The sequence below is a fragment of the Martes martes genome, assembly GCF_963455335.1.
Source record: "Martes martes genome assembly, chromosome: 7".
NCBI lineage: Eukaryota > Metazoa > Chordata > Mammalia > Carnivora > Mustelidae > Martes > Martes martes.
In genome coordinates, this window is record NC_137894.1 from 142,703,900 (window position 1) to 142,718,393 (window position 14,494).

The 14,494-nt window shown below is 40.8% G+C and overlaps 1 protein-coding gene across 8 annotated transcripts in view; it reads left to right on the forward strand.

The window, feature by feature from the left end:
• MARK3 (microtubule affinity regulating kinase 3) overlaps positions 1–14,494 on the forward strand; it is a 120,515-nt gene that overhangs the window by 72,795 nt on the left and 33,226 nt on the right. For all 8 annotated transcript variants that reach the window (XM_080807530.1, XM_080807532.1, XM_080807531.1 and 5 more), the window contains 3 exons: positions 5,650–5,698; positions 8,405–8,470; positions 12,685–12,755. In XM_080807530.1, coding sequence (XP_080663656.1) covers positions 5,650–5,698; positions 8,405–8,470; positions 12,685–12,755 — 186 coding nt within the window. The remainder of the gene's footprint in view (positions 1–5,649; positions 5,699–8,404; positions 8,471–12,684; positions 12,756–14,494) is intronic.

Below are 14,494 nucleotides of genomic sequence, written 5' to 3' on the forward strand. Positions count from 1 at the left end.
TAAGAAACAAAAACAAAAACCTTTTCTTTGTTCATTCTCAACCCTTCTTAAAAATCAGATTAATTGAGGGAAGGGAAGTAGATAATACAGTTACGGGTCTTCAGTTTCAAAGGACAGGAAGAGTATTGAAGGAAAGGTCTTCATTCAGCCTTTGACTACCAGCTGCCCTGATCCTGCCCCTGGGACAACCAGTGCCATTGGTTTCTGTTTGTCCTTCCAGAGATATTCTGTGTATAGAAAAGGAAAGACATAGTTTTCCTTTTTTACACCAATGCGTTTTCTTCACAGTTTCTTCTCCATTAACTCTGTGAGCTTTTGCCAGCCTCTCTCCCTCGGTTTCATCTGAGAGGGTCTTTGATTTGTTCTTTTGTTCAGCAGAGCTGCATAGCAGTGTAGTAAGACAGAGGGACAGAGGTTTCTGCATGGTGAAGAGGAAAAGCAGGTCCGTCATCCTTCTCTCTGTCCTTCCTGAAGCACCCTCGAGACGGGCCAGGACCTGGTATGCTGTTGGTGAATAGACTCTGGGCCGCACGTGTAGGTCTGTTCTAGACATTAGGCTCCAGTGTCTGGATTTCATTCTGTCTCTCTGGCTGCCTCCTTTTCTGAGTCTCCACTGTGGACCCCAGTTGTTTCGTCTCTGAAATGTTTGCTTTTTGGAGTTCCTGTCTTTTCATCCTGCACAGTTAGGCAATGTTATTTTTTTCCCAAGAATGCTATTTCTATGCTGGTAATTCTACGGAACGTGTCTCTAGCCCAGATTTTTCTCCTGAGCTTCAGACCCAAATACCATGTACTCTGACTGGCCTCAAGCGCCCTCACACTGCGCGTCCAGAAGCAGCTCCATCTGCCTTGCTGCAGCCTGTCATGTCTTCTCTGTCTCACAGTGGCACGCGGACCCACACAGGGGTGTCAGCGCCCACTCAGCCTCCCTCTTCTTTACTCTGATTGTTTCCTTACTGTGTCTCCTTTTCTTTATCCAAGACTGCTGATAATTACCCACAAATCTTAGATTTATAGCATGACTATTTTCTATGCAAGAAGAGGGTGGCCATTATGTTTGCTTCATTATTTCTGACATAAGTTGTCATTCAGCCTGTCACTCTGCTGCCATGAAAGCACAGGCTCTCACCATCACAGCCTGTTCCTTCTTGTACCTATTATGTATCTGGAGAGGGGAGTCCGAATACTTTCACCATCATGATTTAGATCACAGTCTTATGTGACCTCCCCTCCCCACCCTCCATGTTCTTTTTTATGTGCTCACTTTACTTTTCCTTTGCTTGTTAAATTGTCTTTTTCCAAAGATAACTCCTGGGCATTCCAAGTCCTGGTTGTTGGGACATCTCTTCAGTCTCTGGTACTGCACGTTTGGGGTCCTTGGTATTCTGATCACCAGGATCCCCAATCTCCACCTTCGAACATGTTTGTTCTCCTCCTGGGTACCGGTTTCTAGAGGACTTGAAGATGTTGGGAGGTTGCAAATTGGTCAGTGAATTGAGAATTTTTGCACTTCAAATATTTCTGTGTTCTTTCGTTTTGTTTTTTATAACTAGCATCTGCATAAGATTGAAAAAAAATGCAGAGAAGTAAGTTGAATTAAGGTAGGGGGAGGTAGATTTCTCGCTAAGTGTCCTTTTATAATAACAAAACTTAAAAAAAAAATTACGTTGTATAATCCCAATAGGGACTTCCCTAAAATTTCATGCTTTCTCTTCAGTAAGTTATTTCTATCCAAATTTAACTATGTTCAGCTATGGTTCACAGTTGATACAATTATATGAAATCTCTGACGTGTTATTGTGGGGTTTTTGGCTTTTTGAGTGTTTTTTTTTCCTCCATCTTCCCCAGAATCTCTGACATTTTTATCACTTACATGCAGATTGTCAGCTTCTAAAAATTGTGCCAGTGCCCATCTGTTGCTCTGGAATTTTCTGTACCAGCAGCTTACAATCTTATCAGTGATTTTACTTTTAAATTTCAAAGGCAGCTGCGTGGTATCATGAGATGAGTGTGGACCTTGGAATCCTGGCTCCAGCACCTACTCACTGGGAGTCCTTGGACATGTTTCTCAACTTGCTCAGTTCTCCTTCATGTCCACTGGAGCTGATCAGAGTCGCTGGACAGAGCTGTGAACATTAGATTAGGTCATAGGTGGAAGCATCTAGCTTTGTGCTTCAGACACAGTGGATACCTTGTGGCTCTTGGCTTCTTGCTTCCTCTCCACTCCTTGATTAACTTGCTATAGATTTATTAACTCATTTCTGCTTGATAGCATTTGCTCTGAGAGCAGCAGATATGTAAAGTTATTTGGTAACACCCTGACAGTCTCCTCCTAGGGAATCTGTGGGTATTCTTTCTGCCTCCAGAATTAAGCTTATACGACCCAGCCCTCTGTCTGGTGCCATTTACCTTTCCTCTGTGATTTCACAACACATCCCTTGGTGTAACTCATGGGTTGTCTGTAGTATATTAGTTTTCAACTGCTCTCTAACAAATTACCCCAAAACTGAGCAACTGAAACAAAGACATTTGTTACCTCGAAGTTCTGTGAGTCATGTGTTTGGGAGTGATGGAACAGGTGCTGTCAAGAAGTTTTGGGTAAGAACCACAGCTGCAGGCATCTGAGGACTTGATTAGGCTGGTGGGTCTGCTTCCAGAAGGGCCCTCTAACCTGGCTCTGTTGAGGGGCTGCAGTTCCTCACCAGCTGTGGGCATGAGGAGGCCTCAGTACCTTGCCATCTGGGGTCTATCCATCGAGGTGTTTAATGCCCCCACAACACACAAGCAAGTGATCTCTGAGAGCATGGAGGGGGCCACAGTATCTAGTCATTCTCAGTGAGTCACTCACTAAGTGCGCCCCACACTCAGAAGAGAGGGATATGAACTTCTACCTTTTGCAGAGAGGATTGTCAAAGAATTTGTGGACATATTTTAAAACCACCATACCTAGGGTGCTTGCTCTAAGTAAGATTCTTCGTCCCACTTCGGATCTAGCAAGAGGTAGGGCCCAGGGACCTGGAGTTTGCACAGACACTCTTAACGATTCTGATGCAGGTGACCTGAAACCCACACTCCGAAATGTGCTGTTCTGCCAGACGGATCACTTGGTCTTCCTTAACTAAATGGTCTTAATTGGCCACAACCACATATACAAAGCACACATAGCTCATTTTTTTACTGTGGACATCTTTTTGAGTCTTGCATGAATCTGGTTACGTCCAGTGGTGCCTGCTACCCCAAATTAAAGTTTGTATCTTTTCCTGCTGTGTGGCTCTGATTACTGTGTTTCAGTGCTGCATTGCTATTAGGGATTTAAAAACGATTGCCTTCGTTTGACCTGCTCTCCTGCCAGCAAAATTATGACAACTCTGCACCCAGCATTCTGGTACTCAGGATTTAAAAGCAGTGTGGTCATTAGAATGCTAAGGAGGCCGCTTCAAACCATGCTTCTTGGTAGTTAGTACTTTCATAAAGGCATTTATCAAAGGAGTTCCTGTTGTGTGCCAGGCTTGGTTTCAAGTATACAGTAGCGAAAGGAGACCAGTGCGCCTTTCCCCACCCCACGTGGATGACAAGGCAACAATAAACAGGTACACAGAAATGTATCTTTATACTTGAAAGACATTCTGGAGAAGAAGTAAACAGATCACTATGATGTAAAACAAAGGAGATTTTCTTATATAAGGTTTTCAGAGAATCTGCTTGAGACTTCAAGGACAGAACGGAGAAAAGACTCTAAGGGAGGAAAGCAGTTCAAATGTTTTGATACCTGAGAGGAATCAGGGTGGCTGGTAGAGCGTGGCTGGAGCTCATGTTGCAGGGAAAGTAGAAGTCGCCATGGCCGTGGTCTGAGTTTTATACTAAATGCAGGGTCCTAACTTGTGTTGGTATTGTATCCAGCTTGGAACTCTCCTGCTTTAGCAGTTGTGGGAATAACTGGGAGATTCAGATTATAAGCTACAAATTCAACTATAATGAATTGGAAGACAGGGTTTCTGAGTTGACTTGACAGAGGGAAACTAGGAGCTCAAGCCTGAGTGGTGGTCAGAGTAGCTATCTTCTCATCTCAGAACACAAAATGCAAGAATGACTACAACAGCAACAGGAGAGATATTTGTGTTGGAATAAAAGTGCTTCAGCCTTGGGGCGCCTGGGTGGCTCAGTGGGTTGAAGCCTCTGCCTTCGGCTCGGGTCATGATCCCAGGGTCCTGGGATCGAGCCCCGCATCGTGCTCTCTGCTCAGCAGGGAGCCTGCTTCTCTCCTGGCCTCTCTGCCTGCTTGTGATCTCTGTCTGTCAAATAAATTTAAAAAAAAAAAAAAAAGTGCTTCAGCCTTTAGAGATGATCCAGTATTCAGGAAAGGAATCTTACTCATCTGACTCCATGTTTTTAAGCTCTGAGCTCAGTTTAGAGGTCAGACGGGTCCATGTCCATGTCTGTGCTCTTAGTTGTGAAGTACTGATTCAGTTCTAGATTAGATGTGGTAGACAGGACAAGTGCAGTAAACCCCGTGATTTCTCCCCAGATTTCTTTCCACATAGCCAGCTTCTCCTCCTCTCTCCAAGTTCTTCCCAGCCCATACCTCCCAAAGGTTATAGATACTGGTTGTTGGGAGACCTTGGTTCTGGCCCAGTTCCCCACGGAAAGAGAGCAGGACCTTGGGAGACCTTTTCCTCTCCTTTCCTGGTTTCCACTTGTTTGCAAGAGGGTTGGATAAGATGGCCTCTAAAATTGTTATTTTCTGAGATCTTCTGATATTAGCCTGGGCCGTAACACCACGACTCTCTTCTGAATTCACAGCACATGTTTAATCAACAAAGTTTAATATTTCTCCTTATTCTCTGTGATGGTTGGGCAGCTCCACCAGTCTTAACCTGGATGGTTTCTCTTATGGCATCCTCTAGGTTCATTGGTGTGGCAGCATTCAGCAGATAAATTGATGGGGCTGTACTCGGGTGGGACAGTGGGTCTTTCCCTACATGTACTCTTTCATCCTCAAAGAGGCCAAACTGGCTTCCTCATATCATGGCATCTTTATTCCAAGAGAGCAAGTGCTGGATACGCAAGCATTTATCCACTCACTCTCTTCTTGTTTTCAAATTTGATAATGTCCCATTGGCCAGAGCAAGTCACCCAGCCCATACCGGAGTGTAAACATGCAAGGCAGGGCTCATTAGGATCATAATTTAACAGTCTGCCACAGCTGCCATGCTAAATTACCTGTCTTCTCCAACAAGGATTTCCCACAGTGGTTTTGTTCAAAATCTTCTCGTAGAATTACTTGGAATTATCAGTTCTAACACAATCACGATGTAATTCATCAGGACTGTACACATTTGGATTTGCAATGATATATTGAATCAGACTGAGTTTAATCACAAGCTATTCTTGCCTAAATCCGATCTTATATGTTCAAGATAGCAAAATACAATTCAGATTGTGGTATCATCCTCCTCTGCAACTTCTGCTTTTCCCGGAGCCAAAACTGAAGTATTTATAGCTGCCCTGGACTTGCATGCTCGTGTCAGATGTAGACTGTTGAACATTATCAGTGAGGCAGTTGTCTAAGAGAAGGTTTAAATTTGTGTTGCAACAGTGGAGTAGAATGTTTAATAACCTGTGTTGGGGAACTATGTGTTTGTTTTTTAGCTCTTCAGAGAAGTAAGAATAATGAAGATTTTAAATCATCCAAACATAGGTATTTTCTGCTTTCTTAAATATTTTTGGGTCTAAATGCATTCCATTTGGGGTCTTAACCTATATTCCAAGAGTGATAGGAGAGTCCTTCCCCCCTCCTAGCCCAGGTACACTTTTCATAAAATATTTATTTATATAAATTGTTCATCATTTGTATTAACTTTTTGCAATTATTAAAACCTTAGGTATTAAACTCTTGAATTTAAAGTTTTAATGCAGTAGAAACTCTAATCAGATCATAACTTTCCAAGTTTTAATGCATATTAGAAAACAATTTTATTTAATTCATACATGGGAAAAGAAATTAAATCAGAGTTAAGATTTTCAGAGGTATAACAGGTTTTGCTGTAGCAGTGTTCTTAAGAAATTAATTGTCCATTGAATCGTATTTTAAAAGATATAGGACACCTGCTATCTAATGGAATTTTTTTAGGAATTGTTTTATACAGCCCAGATTTGCTTCATGTGCCCTCTGTGTGCATAGTTCAGTGCTAGGTTCGATGAGGTGGGTTTAAAGGAAGGGTATAGGGTGCCTGGCTGGTTCAGTCAGTAGAGCAGGTGACTGTTGATCTCAGGGTCATGAGTTCAAGCCCCAAGTTGGGCGTTAAGCCTACTTAAAAATAAATAAGTAAGGATGAGGAAGGGTCATCATGTCCTGCTCTCATCATAATCATAGGAACAAGGTGAAACTACGAAATTACTTAGTATTTTGTATATTTTGTATATTCATCTCAGTGAAAATGTTTGATCCCATAGATAACATAATCGAGCTCTTTTATGGTTTTATTTATTTATTTTAACAGAGGAAGAGAAATCACAAGTAGGCATAGAGGCAGGTGGGGCAGGGGGTGGGGGTGGGGGAAGCAAGCTTCCTGCAGAGCAGAAAGCCCAATGCGGGGCTTGATCCTAGGGCCCTGAGATCATGACCTGAGCCAAAGGTAGAGGCTTAACCCACTGAGCCACCCAGGTTCCCCTAGAGCTCTTTTTGAATAATGTAACTGTTTTTTTTACACAGTGATAGCTCCTACAATCTAAAATAGTATTTCAAGAATGAAGTAGCTGTGAAGACAGGCACTTTTAACAGTTTAATATCAAAATCAGTTCTGGGAAGTGGGGGCACGAATTGATGTTATGGGTATCATATCAAGAATTCTTAAGGCACAAGAATAGAAGATAAAATGGAGACACAAGCTACTTCATCAGGTCTAAGCCACATCATTTAAAAGGCATTATTTTACATGCTGCTAAGGAAAAAATTCTGCCAAGCTGTCATTTATTCTTAGTGATATTAGTTAAAATGTGAAAAAATTTAATCTTAGAATCAGTGAAATACAATGTTTGGAGAAAAGTAACAAGGCATATAACCATGGGAAGAAAACTTTTCTTCACTTTTCATTTCAGCCCGAGGGGTTACCTGGCTAATTCTTGGTTTCAGATTCCAGGTTTTCACCAAATAACCAATCGCTGCATCCTGGAACTAGCTAACTTAAACGTAGTTATTTTGTTCTTTAGTTAGGTTGTGCCCTGATTAGAGTTCTCTCTACTTACTCCCAAATAGCATATCTTTGATAATAGATATGAATTTCTAATAATTTAAATTTCTATTGGATTCAGATAGTTTTTCCAGAAGACCCAATATCTACGTTGGAATTTTAGAAAAGTTTTATTTATATGTTGATGGTTTACCAGTATATATGCCTTAAATTTCTTTAAATCATTTTTCCCGACAACCTGAACATATTATTTTAGAAATGATATGATAGTTTTATTCATCAGTTCAACGGACATAGATTACTTACTATATAAGGCACTTAATTTGGTCTGATACTCCATATTAAAGTGTCAAAAAATAGCCTACAGTATAAGAGACCAGCACCCCATCCCCCATTTTTTGGTAAATTTAATTTTAGAGTATGTATTACCAAAATAAAGTAGGTATAAAAAGTAGTGATTCAGTAGCTTTAGAAATGTATTTCAGTTTAATTTTAAAATGTATATATATTGGTTTGATATGGTTTTGTGAATTAAAAGTAATAGAAATCTTATTTTGATCTGTAACAAGAGACTGCTATATAACAAAGTCACACTGACCCATTGCAAATAATTCTTTAAAAAGTCCTTTTCAGTTAATTATAGCATAATCCCTTCTATTTTCCATCTCTGGCTTTAGAATAGTAACAAAAGAACCTTGTTCTCTGAGAACAAGTGAACAGAAGTTTCCCAAGCAACAGAAGTCTCAAGTGAAATTGTTCTATATATCCTTAAAGCCATAATGCCAAGTGAATGCACTTAAACTTGGAGAAGTAGAATAGATCTGAGCAGTTCCTGCAGATTGAATGTGAAGTAAGAACCCTTTTCCTGAGGGAGAGGCACAATCAGCAGGGAGGGCAGCTAGCCAGTTTAGGCACCATAGAGGAAGAGGACAGAGGAGATGCGAGTAGATACACAGCCTGGACGACTGAGTGCATGCCCAAGTTACGTCATCTGAGGACCCAGACATATCTTTACCTTTATGGAATTCCATGCTTTTATGAAATGTGTTGTTGTAATTTATGATAATATCCCAAAAAACATTCTATTAAACCAGCCAGTTATGAGAATTTTCAACAGGGAAAAAGTTACTTTTTGTACTTAGAGTTTACATGTACAGTGTATATGCATACAGACCTTTGTTTCTTTTTCTCCCGTATCCTTTCCCCTTCCCCAGTGAAGTTGTTCGAAGTCATTGAAACTGACAAAACGCTCTACCTAATCATGGAGTATGCAAGTGGAGGTAAGAAACTTCCATAGTTTTTCTTTCTTTCTTCCCTTTTAGAAGGATACACAACCACAGTGCCCACGTGGATCATTGTGGAGGTTTCGTCTAACATACAGTAGCATGAGAATCAGTAAAGCTGTCTTGGCTCTTCTGTGGGTTGCTATTAAGTACTACACTATTAGCATTTTTAATAATATCCAAAACTTGGATTTTTTTTTATCGTGGCAAGATGTACATAACATAAAATTTAGCATTTTCACCATTCTGAGTGTACAGTTCTGTGGCATTAAGTACATTCACATTGTTGTATAGCCATGACCATCACCTATCCCCAGAACTTTTTCATTTTCCCAAACTGAAACTCTGTCCCCGTTAAACACTAAGTTCCCTCTCCTCCCCAGCCCCTGGGATTCACCATTCTACTTCCTGTCTCTGTGGATGTGACTACTCTAGGTAGTCACATGAGTGGAATCTCATAGCATTTTTCCTTTTATGCCTGTTTCACTCCCATAATGTCCTCAAGTTTCATCCATGTCAGAGTTCTCCTTCCTCTTTAAGGCTCAATAATATACCATTATGTGTATATTCACACCACATTTTGTTTAAGAAGTTGGATTTTTAAATATGTCAGTGCATTAGCCTGTTTGAAATAAATATGCCTATAAATAGGCAATACTGCCTATTGGATGGTTTTCTTTATCAGATTTTAATGTCATTGATGTTAATCTTTCCCAAGGCCAGAAGTTGTGGTTGCAATGCATATATTTAGATTTTTCTTAAAGATTAAGGACTTGACATTTTTTGCCTACAAGATTATATACATGTAGTCATTTTTCTGAAATGCATGTATATAACTGTTCCCCTTTAAAGAGATACTGCTTTTGGGGTTGAGGTTGGGTTGGGCTTCTAGTTTTTGGACCACATGTGAGTCTCCTTGTCTGTGGAGAGCAGAAGCTTTCTGATTTGTCTTTGTGTGCTCCCTACCTTGATACCTCCACATAGTGCCTGGCACAATGCAGATGCTTAACAAATAAGAATTGAAGTGTGGGGACTTCTACTGGGGATGTACTCTGTTTAACCAGGACATGAGTATAGCTTTGACTCTTTTGCTTATAGTAGTTTTATTTTATCGTCAGCATTTTGATCAGACAGAAAACCACAGCCTCATTGTAATGAATTAACAATTAAATAGAAGATTATAAACCTGCTGTGGGCAGGAATGAGTTATAGTAGGAAAACCTTTGATGAGCTTTTTCATATTCGTTATTGTCTGGTTCAGAGTTTAAATGTGTGGTGTGAGAATTTAGTTGGGTATTTCCACATTGAGGAGGAGTAGAAGAACGGAAGCCGAATTGCAGCATCACAGGTCTGTGTGGAGTTCTGGTACTCTGCTTGTGTGACGGAGTTATGTTCATAACCTTTTCTTTGTAGAAACTGTAGTTTCTACAGTGCACAGGTGCTGTCTCTCACCAGATCTCCTGTGATCCTCACAAGGACTCCATGATGTGGCCAGACAGGGAAGGATGGGCTTTTACCCCTGAGGAAACGGGGGCCGAGAAGTCATTGTGGTCACGCTGCCAAGCCCTCAGCCCTAGCCTTGTGACAGTAGATATGCTCTCCTGATTGGTCAGTTGGTCACGGCTGTCCTTTCTCATCTATTTTAGGCATTAGGGTCATAACCCCTTTTCTTATATAGGGGCACAACTAATCTGAGAAGCATCCACTTTTAGTAGAAAGAGGGTGGGCTTTTGAAAACAAAGACATGGGGTCAGTCTAGCCAGGACCTCTCATTGACAGTGTGACCTGATGAGTCAGCATGTCTCTGAGCTTCTTAGTGGATGTGCTAACACAGCCGTCCTCTAAGGGCTCAGTATGCTGCTCAGCGCTGTAACAGCACTCCTCAGTCAGAGGGCTTTCTTGGCTTTGGGCTATTTTAATCAGCTCAACAAAGCACTATCAATCCCCAGCACATCTGTTTTATTGTATCATCCCCAGCACATTTGTCATCTGGTGTCATTAAATTGACTATCTAGTCCTCTTTAGCCTGGTATTTCTCAGTTTGGTAGAATCATAGAATTTTACAGTTGGAAGGAATCTTAGAAGTCTATCCAAGGCAACTGCCTGATTTTTACAGATGAAACTGAACCTCTGGAAGGTGGTTCTGTGCCAGCAGTTCCGTCACGTGTTTGGTGACAGGACCCCACCTGGGACCGAGGGCTTTCTGAACTGACCTGTCCAGTGTCCTCTCAACCACAGGGTCCCTGACCTGGGTGGGGAGAGCCACTGTTTGCTGTCTTTTTCCAACAAATAGCCTTTTGAGGTTTTCAGTATAGCTTCTTAATCTGAGTGCTAATACATTTTTAATAAGGAAAATAAAGAGCTCTGGGTTAAATTCCTGATGTATAATTTAGTGATTGTGAGTATGACTTTATTGTTCCAAAATCTCTTAAGAGGTTTATATTGCTCTTGAATTTATAAAAATATTTTAAAATTTTTTGACAGACTTGGACTTTTCTCCAGGTTACTCTACGACAGCTAGTGGGTACAGCAACTAGTGGGTTCAGTCCGTTCGTTTCTTTTAAGTCGAAACTGTTTTTTGTATGATATGCACACATCTTTAGTTGCTTTCACTTTTTAACCACTTGTTTTGACATTGTATACTGTTCTACAAATAGAAAGGTCATTAGCTTAGAAAATGTGGACACTTTACTGAGCTGACATTTAACTTCATAATTCATTGTAGTTAAACGAATTGTGTAGTGTAAATTAACAGTTTGTAATGTGTTTTAAAAGATCATTATGCAATCAAGTGATAACTTGAAAATATTTATGCCCATCCATTATTTTAAAATGTTTCAGCTAGGCTAGAAGCTTAAAAGTTAGAGATACTAATATATAATTCAGAGTAACTTTTTCCTCAAAAGTATGTTATGTTCTGAAACTAAGCATTTTTTAAGTATCAAAATCCTTTAGTTGAATGTTGTCACTAAGCTGCTGGAAATATTCTTTATTTGTATAAAGTAGATGTGATTCTTTCCCAGGACATATTTTGGGAAACATAATTTGCTCAATTAGTACCCTTTTCTGTTGATTTCAGAGGTATTGTTTCTTTATTCCCAATTGATAAGCAATTGGCAATACTAATGTATTTCCTGAAGTACCACCTCTTCCCTGAGGAATTACTACTGTATAAACTACCAAGTGGATGTCCACTAGTGTGTTCCGTTGGCTTGACCTTCCCACTGAATCCCGAACTCCCCACTTCTCACCACCACTGCCACTTCCCGTTTGAGGCCCAGCCTCCCTCATTCCTGCCCTGATTATTGTGCTACTCCCTCTTATCTTTCTGTCTCTTCCCCAACCCTGACCTCTTTTCCACTCTGGCAGCCAGAGTGACCCTTGCAAGAGGTCAGTCATTTCATAGCCTCCTCTGCTTCTTCTCACTCAGAGCAAAGCCTGTGGGACCCTTCATGTCCTCACGCCTCTCTCCCATCTTCCAGGCCCATGCGGTAATTCCCTTCTCCTTGTTCATTCTTCTTTAGCTACGTAGCCTTACTGCTATTTGCTCTGCCTAGACTCTTTCTCCCTGATAATGACAGTGCCCTCTCCCTCACAGTAGTCCCCAAAGCACTTGCACAGGCAGACACACTTCCTGTTTCTTCCCCTACGTCTGCTGCACAGTCCTTGTCAGCTGACGTCCCAGTCATGTGTTTGTTGATTACCTCTCTCTCCCTACTAGAATGTAAATTCTTCATGAGGAAAAGGACTTCACTTGGCTCACTGCTGTATTTCCCTAGAGCCTAGAAGAGTGCCTGGCAGTTAGTAGGCACTCAATAAATATTTGTTGAATTAATTATTATATTCAGGAACTGCTTTTTTAATAATTCTTCAGTGGCGATACCATCCTCTTTTAACACATATCATTTTCCCATTTTAACTTCCAGTTTTTATTAAAGCACGTTGAAAATATAACCCTTAAAATGTTGTTTAAACATAGGAAAGTTTAATTTTAAGGTTTTTCTCTAGTTTAAAGATTTTATCAAAGAACTTTTGCCTGTAGTTAAACTTAAGGCCAGGCCTTAAGTTCAAAATCCATGTTTCTGTTATCTTCATGCCTGTATTTAAAAATAAAAATTAGAGCATTTCTAAAAGTGAAACATCATCAATTTATGGGAAAATTAATGCTCAGAAGTAGGACTTCTGCTTACTTTTATTTCTCTTGATTATAGGTGAAGTGTTTGACTATTTGGTCGCACATGGAAGAATGAAGGAAAAAGAAGCAAGAGCTAAATTTAGACAGGTATGAATTAATGCACCTTTATTAATTTAATAAACTAATCTTGCTTATTAAACCCTGAAACAGATAGTGTTTGCCTCTCTAAATGATTATAAGGCCCATTGGATGGAACAGGGAGGGGTTGGCCATTCAATTTAACAAAAATTTATTTAAGTATCTTTCATGCCTAAGGCACTGTGTAAGAGGCAACGATGGATTCTATTTCTAGCTTTCTCAAGATTTTTACCTTAGTTTTTGACAATAGCCTCAAAAATCTAGAGTGTTTCACAGCACTTATGATTGCATTAATTAAAACCATTTCCCAGTTTTTAACAAGAAGAGTGTCACAATCTCAAAATTCATTAATTTTGTCTCACATAAGCTAGAAGTAGGCTTAAATTTAACTTAAAAACAGTAATACTAATGGTATTTTGAATTAAAACCTATTAAATAACAAATTTTAAGACTAATCTTTCACTATAATTTAACTGTTCGTAGCCTCAACTTTTCTACCTACAAAGATTGGAAGTTATACTTGATGATTAGTTTTGACGTGCTTTCCAATTCTTTTTTTTTTTTTTTTTTAAAGATTTTATTTATTTATTTGACAGAGAAATCACAAGTAGGCAGAGAGGCAGGCGGGGAGGTGGGGAGCAGGCTCCCTGCTGAGCAGAGAGTCCGATGCAGGGCTTGACCCCAGGACCCTGAGATCATGACCTGAGCTGAAGGCAGAGGCTTAACCCACTGAGCCACCCAGGTGCCCCCCCACCTTTTAAGATTTTTATTTATTTAGGGACATCTGGGTGGCTCAGTGGGTTAAGCCACTGCCTTCGGCTCGGGTCGTGATCCCAGGGTCCTGGGATCGAGTCCCACATTGGGCTCCTTGATCAGCAGGGAGCCTACTTCTCTCTGCCTCTGCCTGCAGCTCTGCCTGCTTGTGCTCTCTCTCTCTCTCCCTGACAAATAAATAAAATCTTTTAAAAAAAAAAGATTTTTATTTACTTATTTCATAGAGAGAGACAGCAAGAGAGGGAACACAAGCAGGGGCAGTGGGAGAGGGAGGAAGCAGGCTTCCCACTGAGCAGGGGGCCCGATGCGGGACTTGATCCTGGGTCCTGGGATCGTGACCTGAGCTGAAGGCAGACGCTTAATGACTGAGCCACCCAGGTGCCCCTAGTGCTTTCCAATTCTGATACATTTTATTCTACGATCTACAGAAGGAAGCACAAATTTCTCTTTATGACAAAACAAAGTCTGTTTGGCCCTTTCCATAACTATACTCTTAATTTTTATAAATTGACCACTTAAAAGCCAAGAGATTTTTTTTTGCCTCATAATTCTTAAATCCCTTCCCACTAAGTTGAATCTGTCTGACTCACAAACATTTATGTGAATATGGTTTGTTGACTGTGAGGAACAGCAGGTTTGAGCCTGACCCTCTCCAAGGAAGCAACTAGCACATAACGCTGTGACTGCTCCTCACTTCTTCCGTCTCCACCCATCCTCCTGGCAGGGTCTGACTTGTTGGAGGGACTCGGACAGTTACTAACCAACCAGCTGAGTCAATCGCTCAGGCTTTTATTTTAAATTTCCTGCAGAGGGGCCTCTCGGTGGCTCAGTCGATTAAGCGTTTGCCTTCGCTCAGGTCTTGATCTGAGTCCTGGGATGGAGCCCTGAGTCGGCCTCCCTGCTTAGTGGGAAGTCTGCTTCTCCTTCTCTCCCTGTGTCTCTACCCCCACTCATGCTCGCTCACTCTCTCAAAA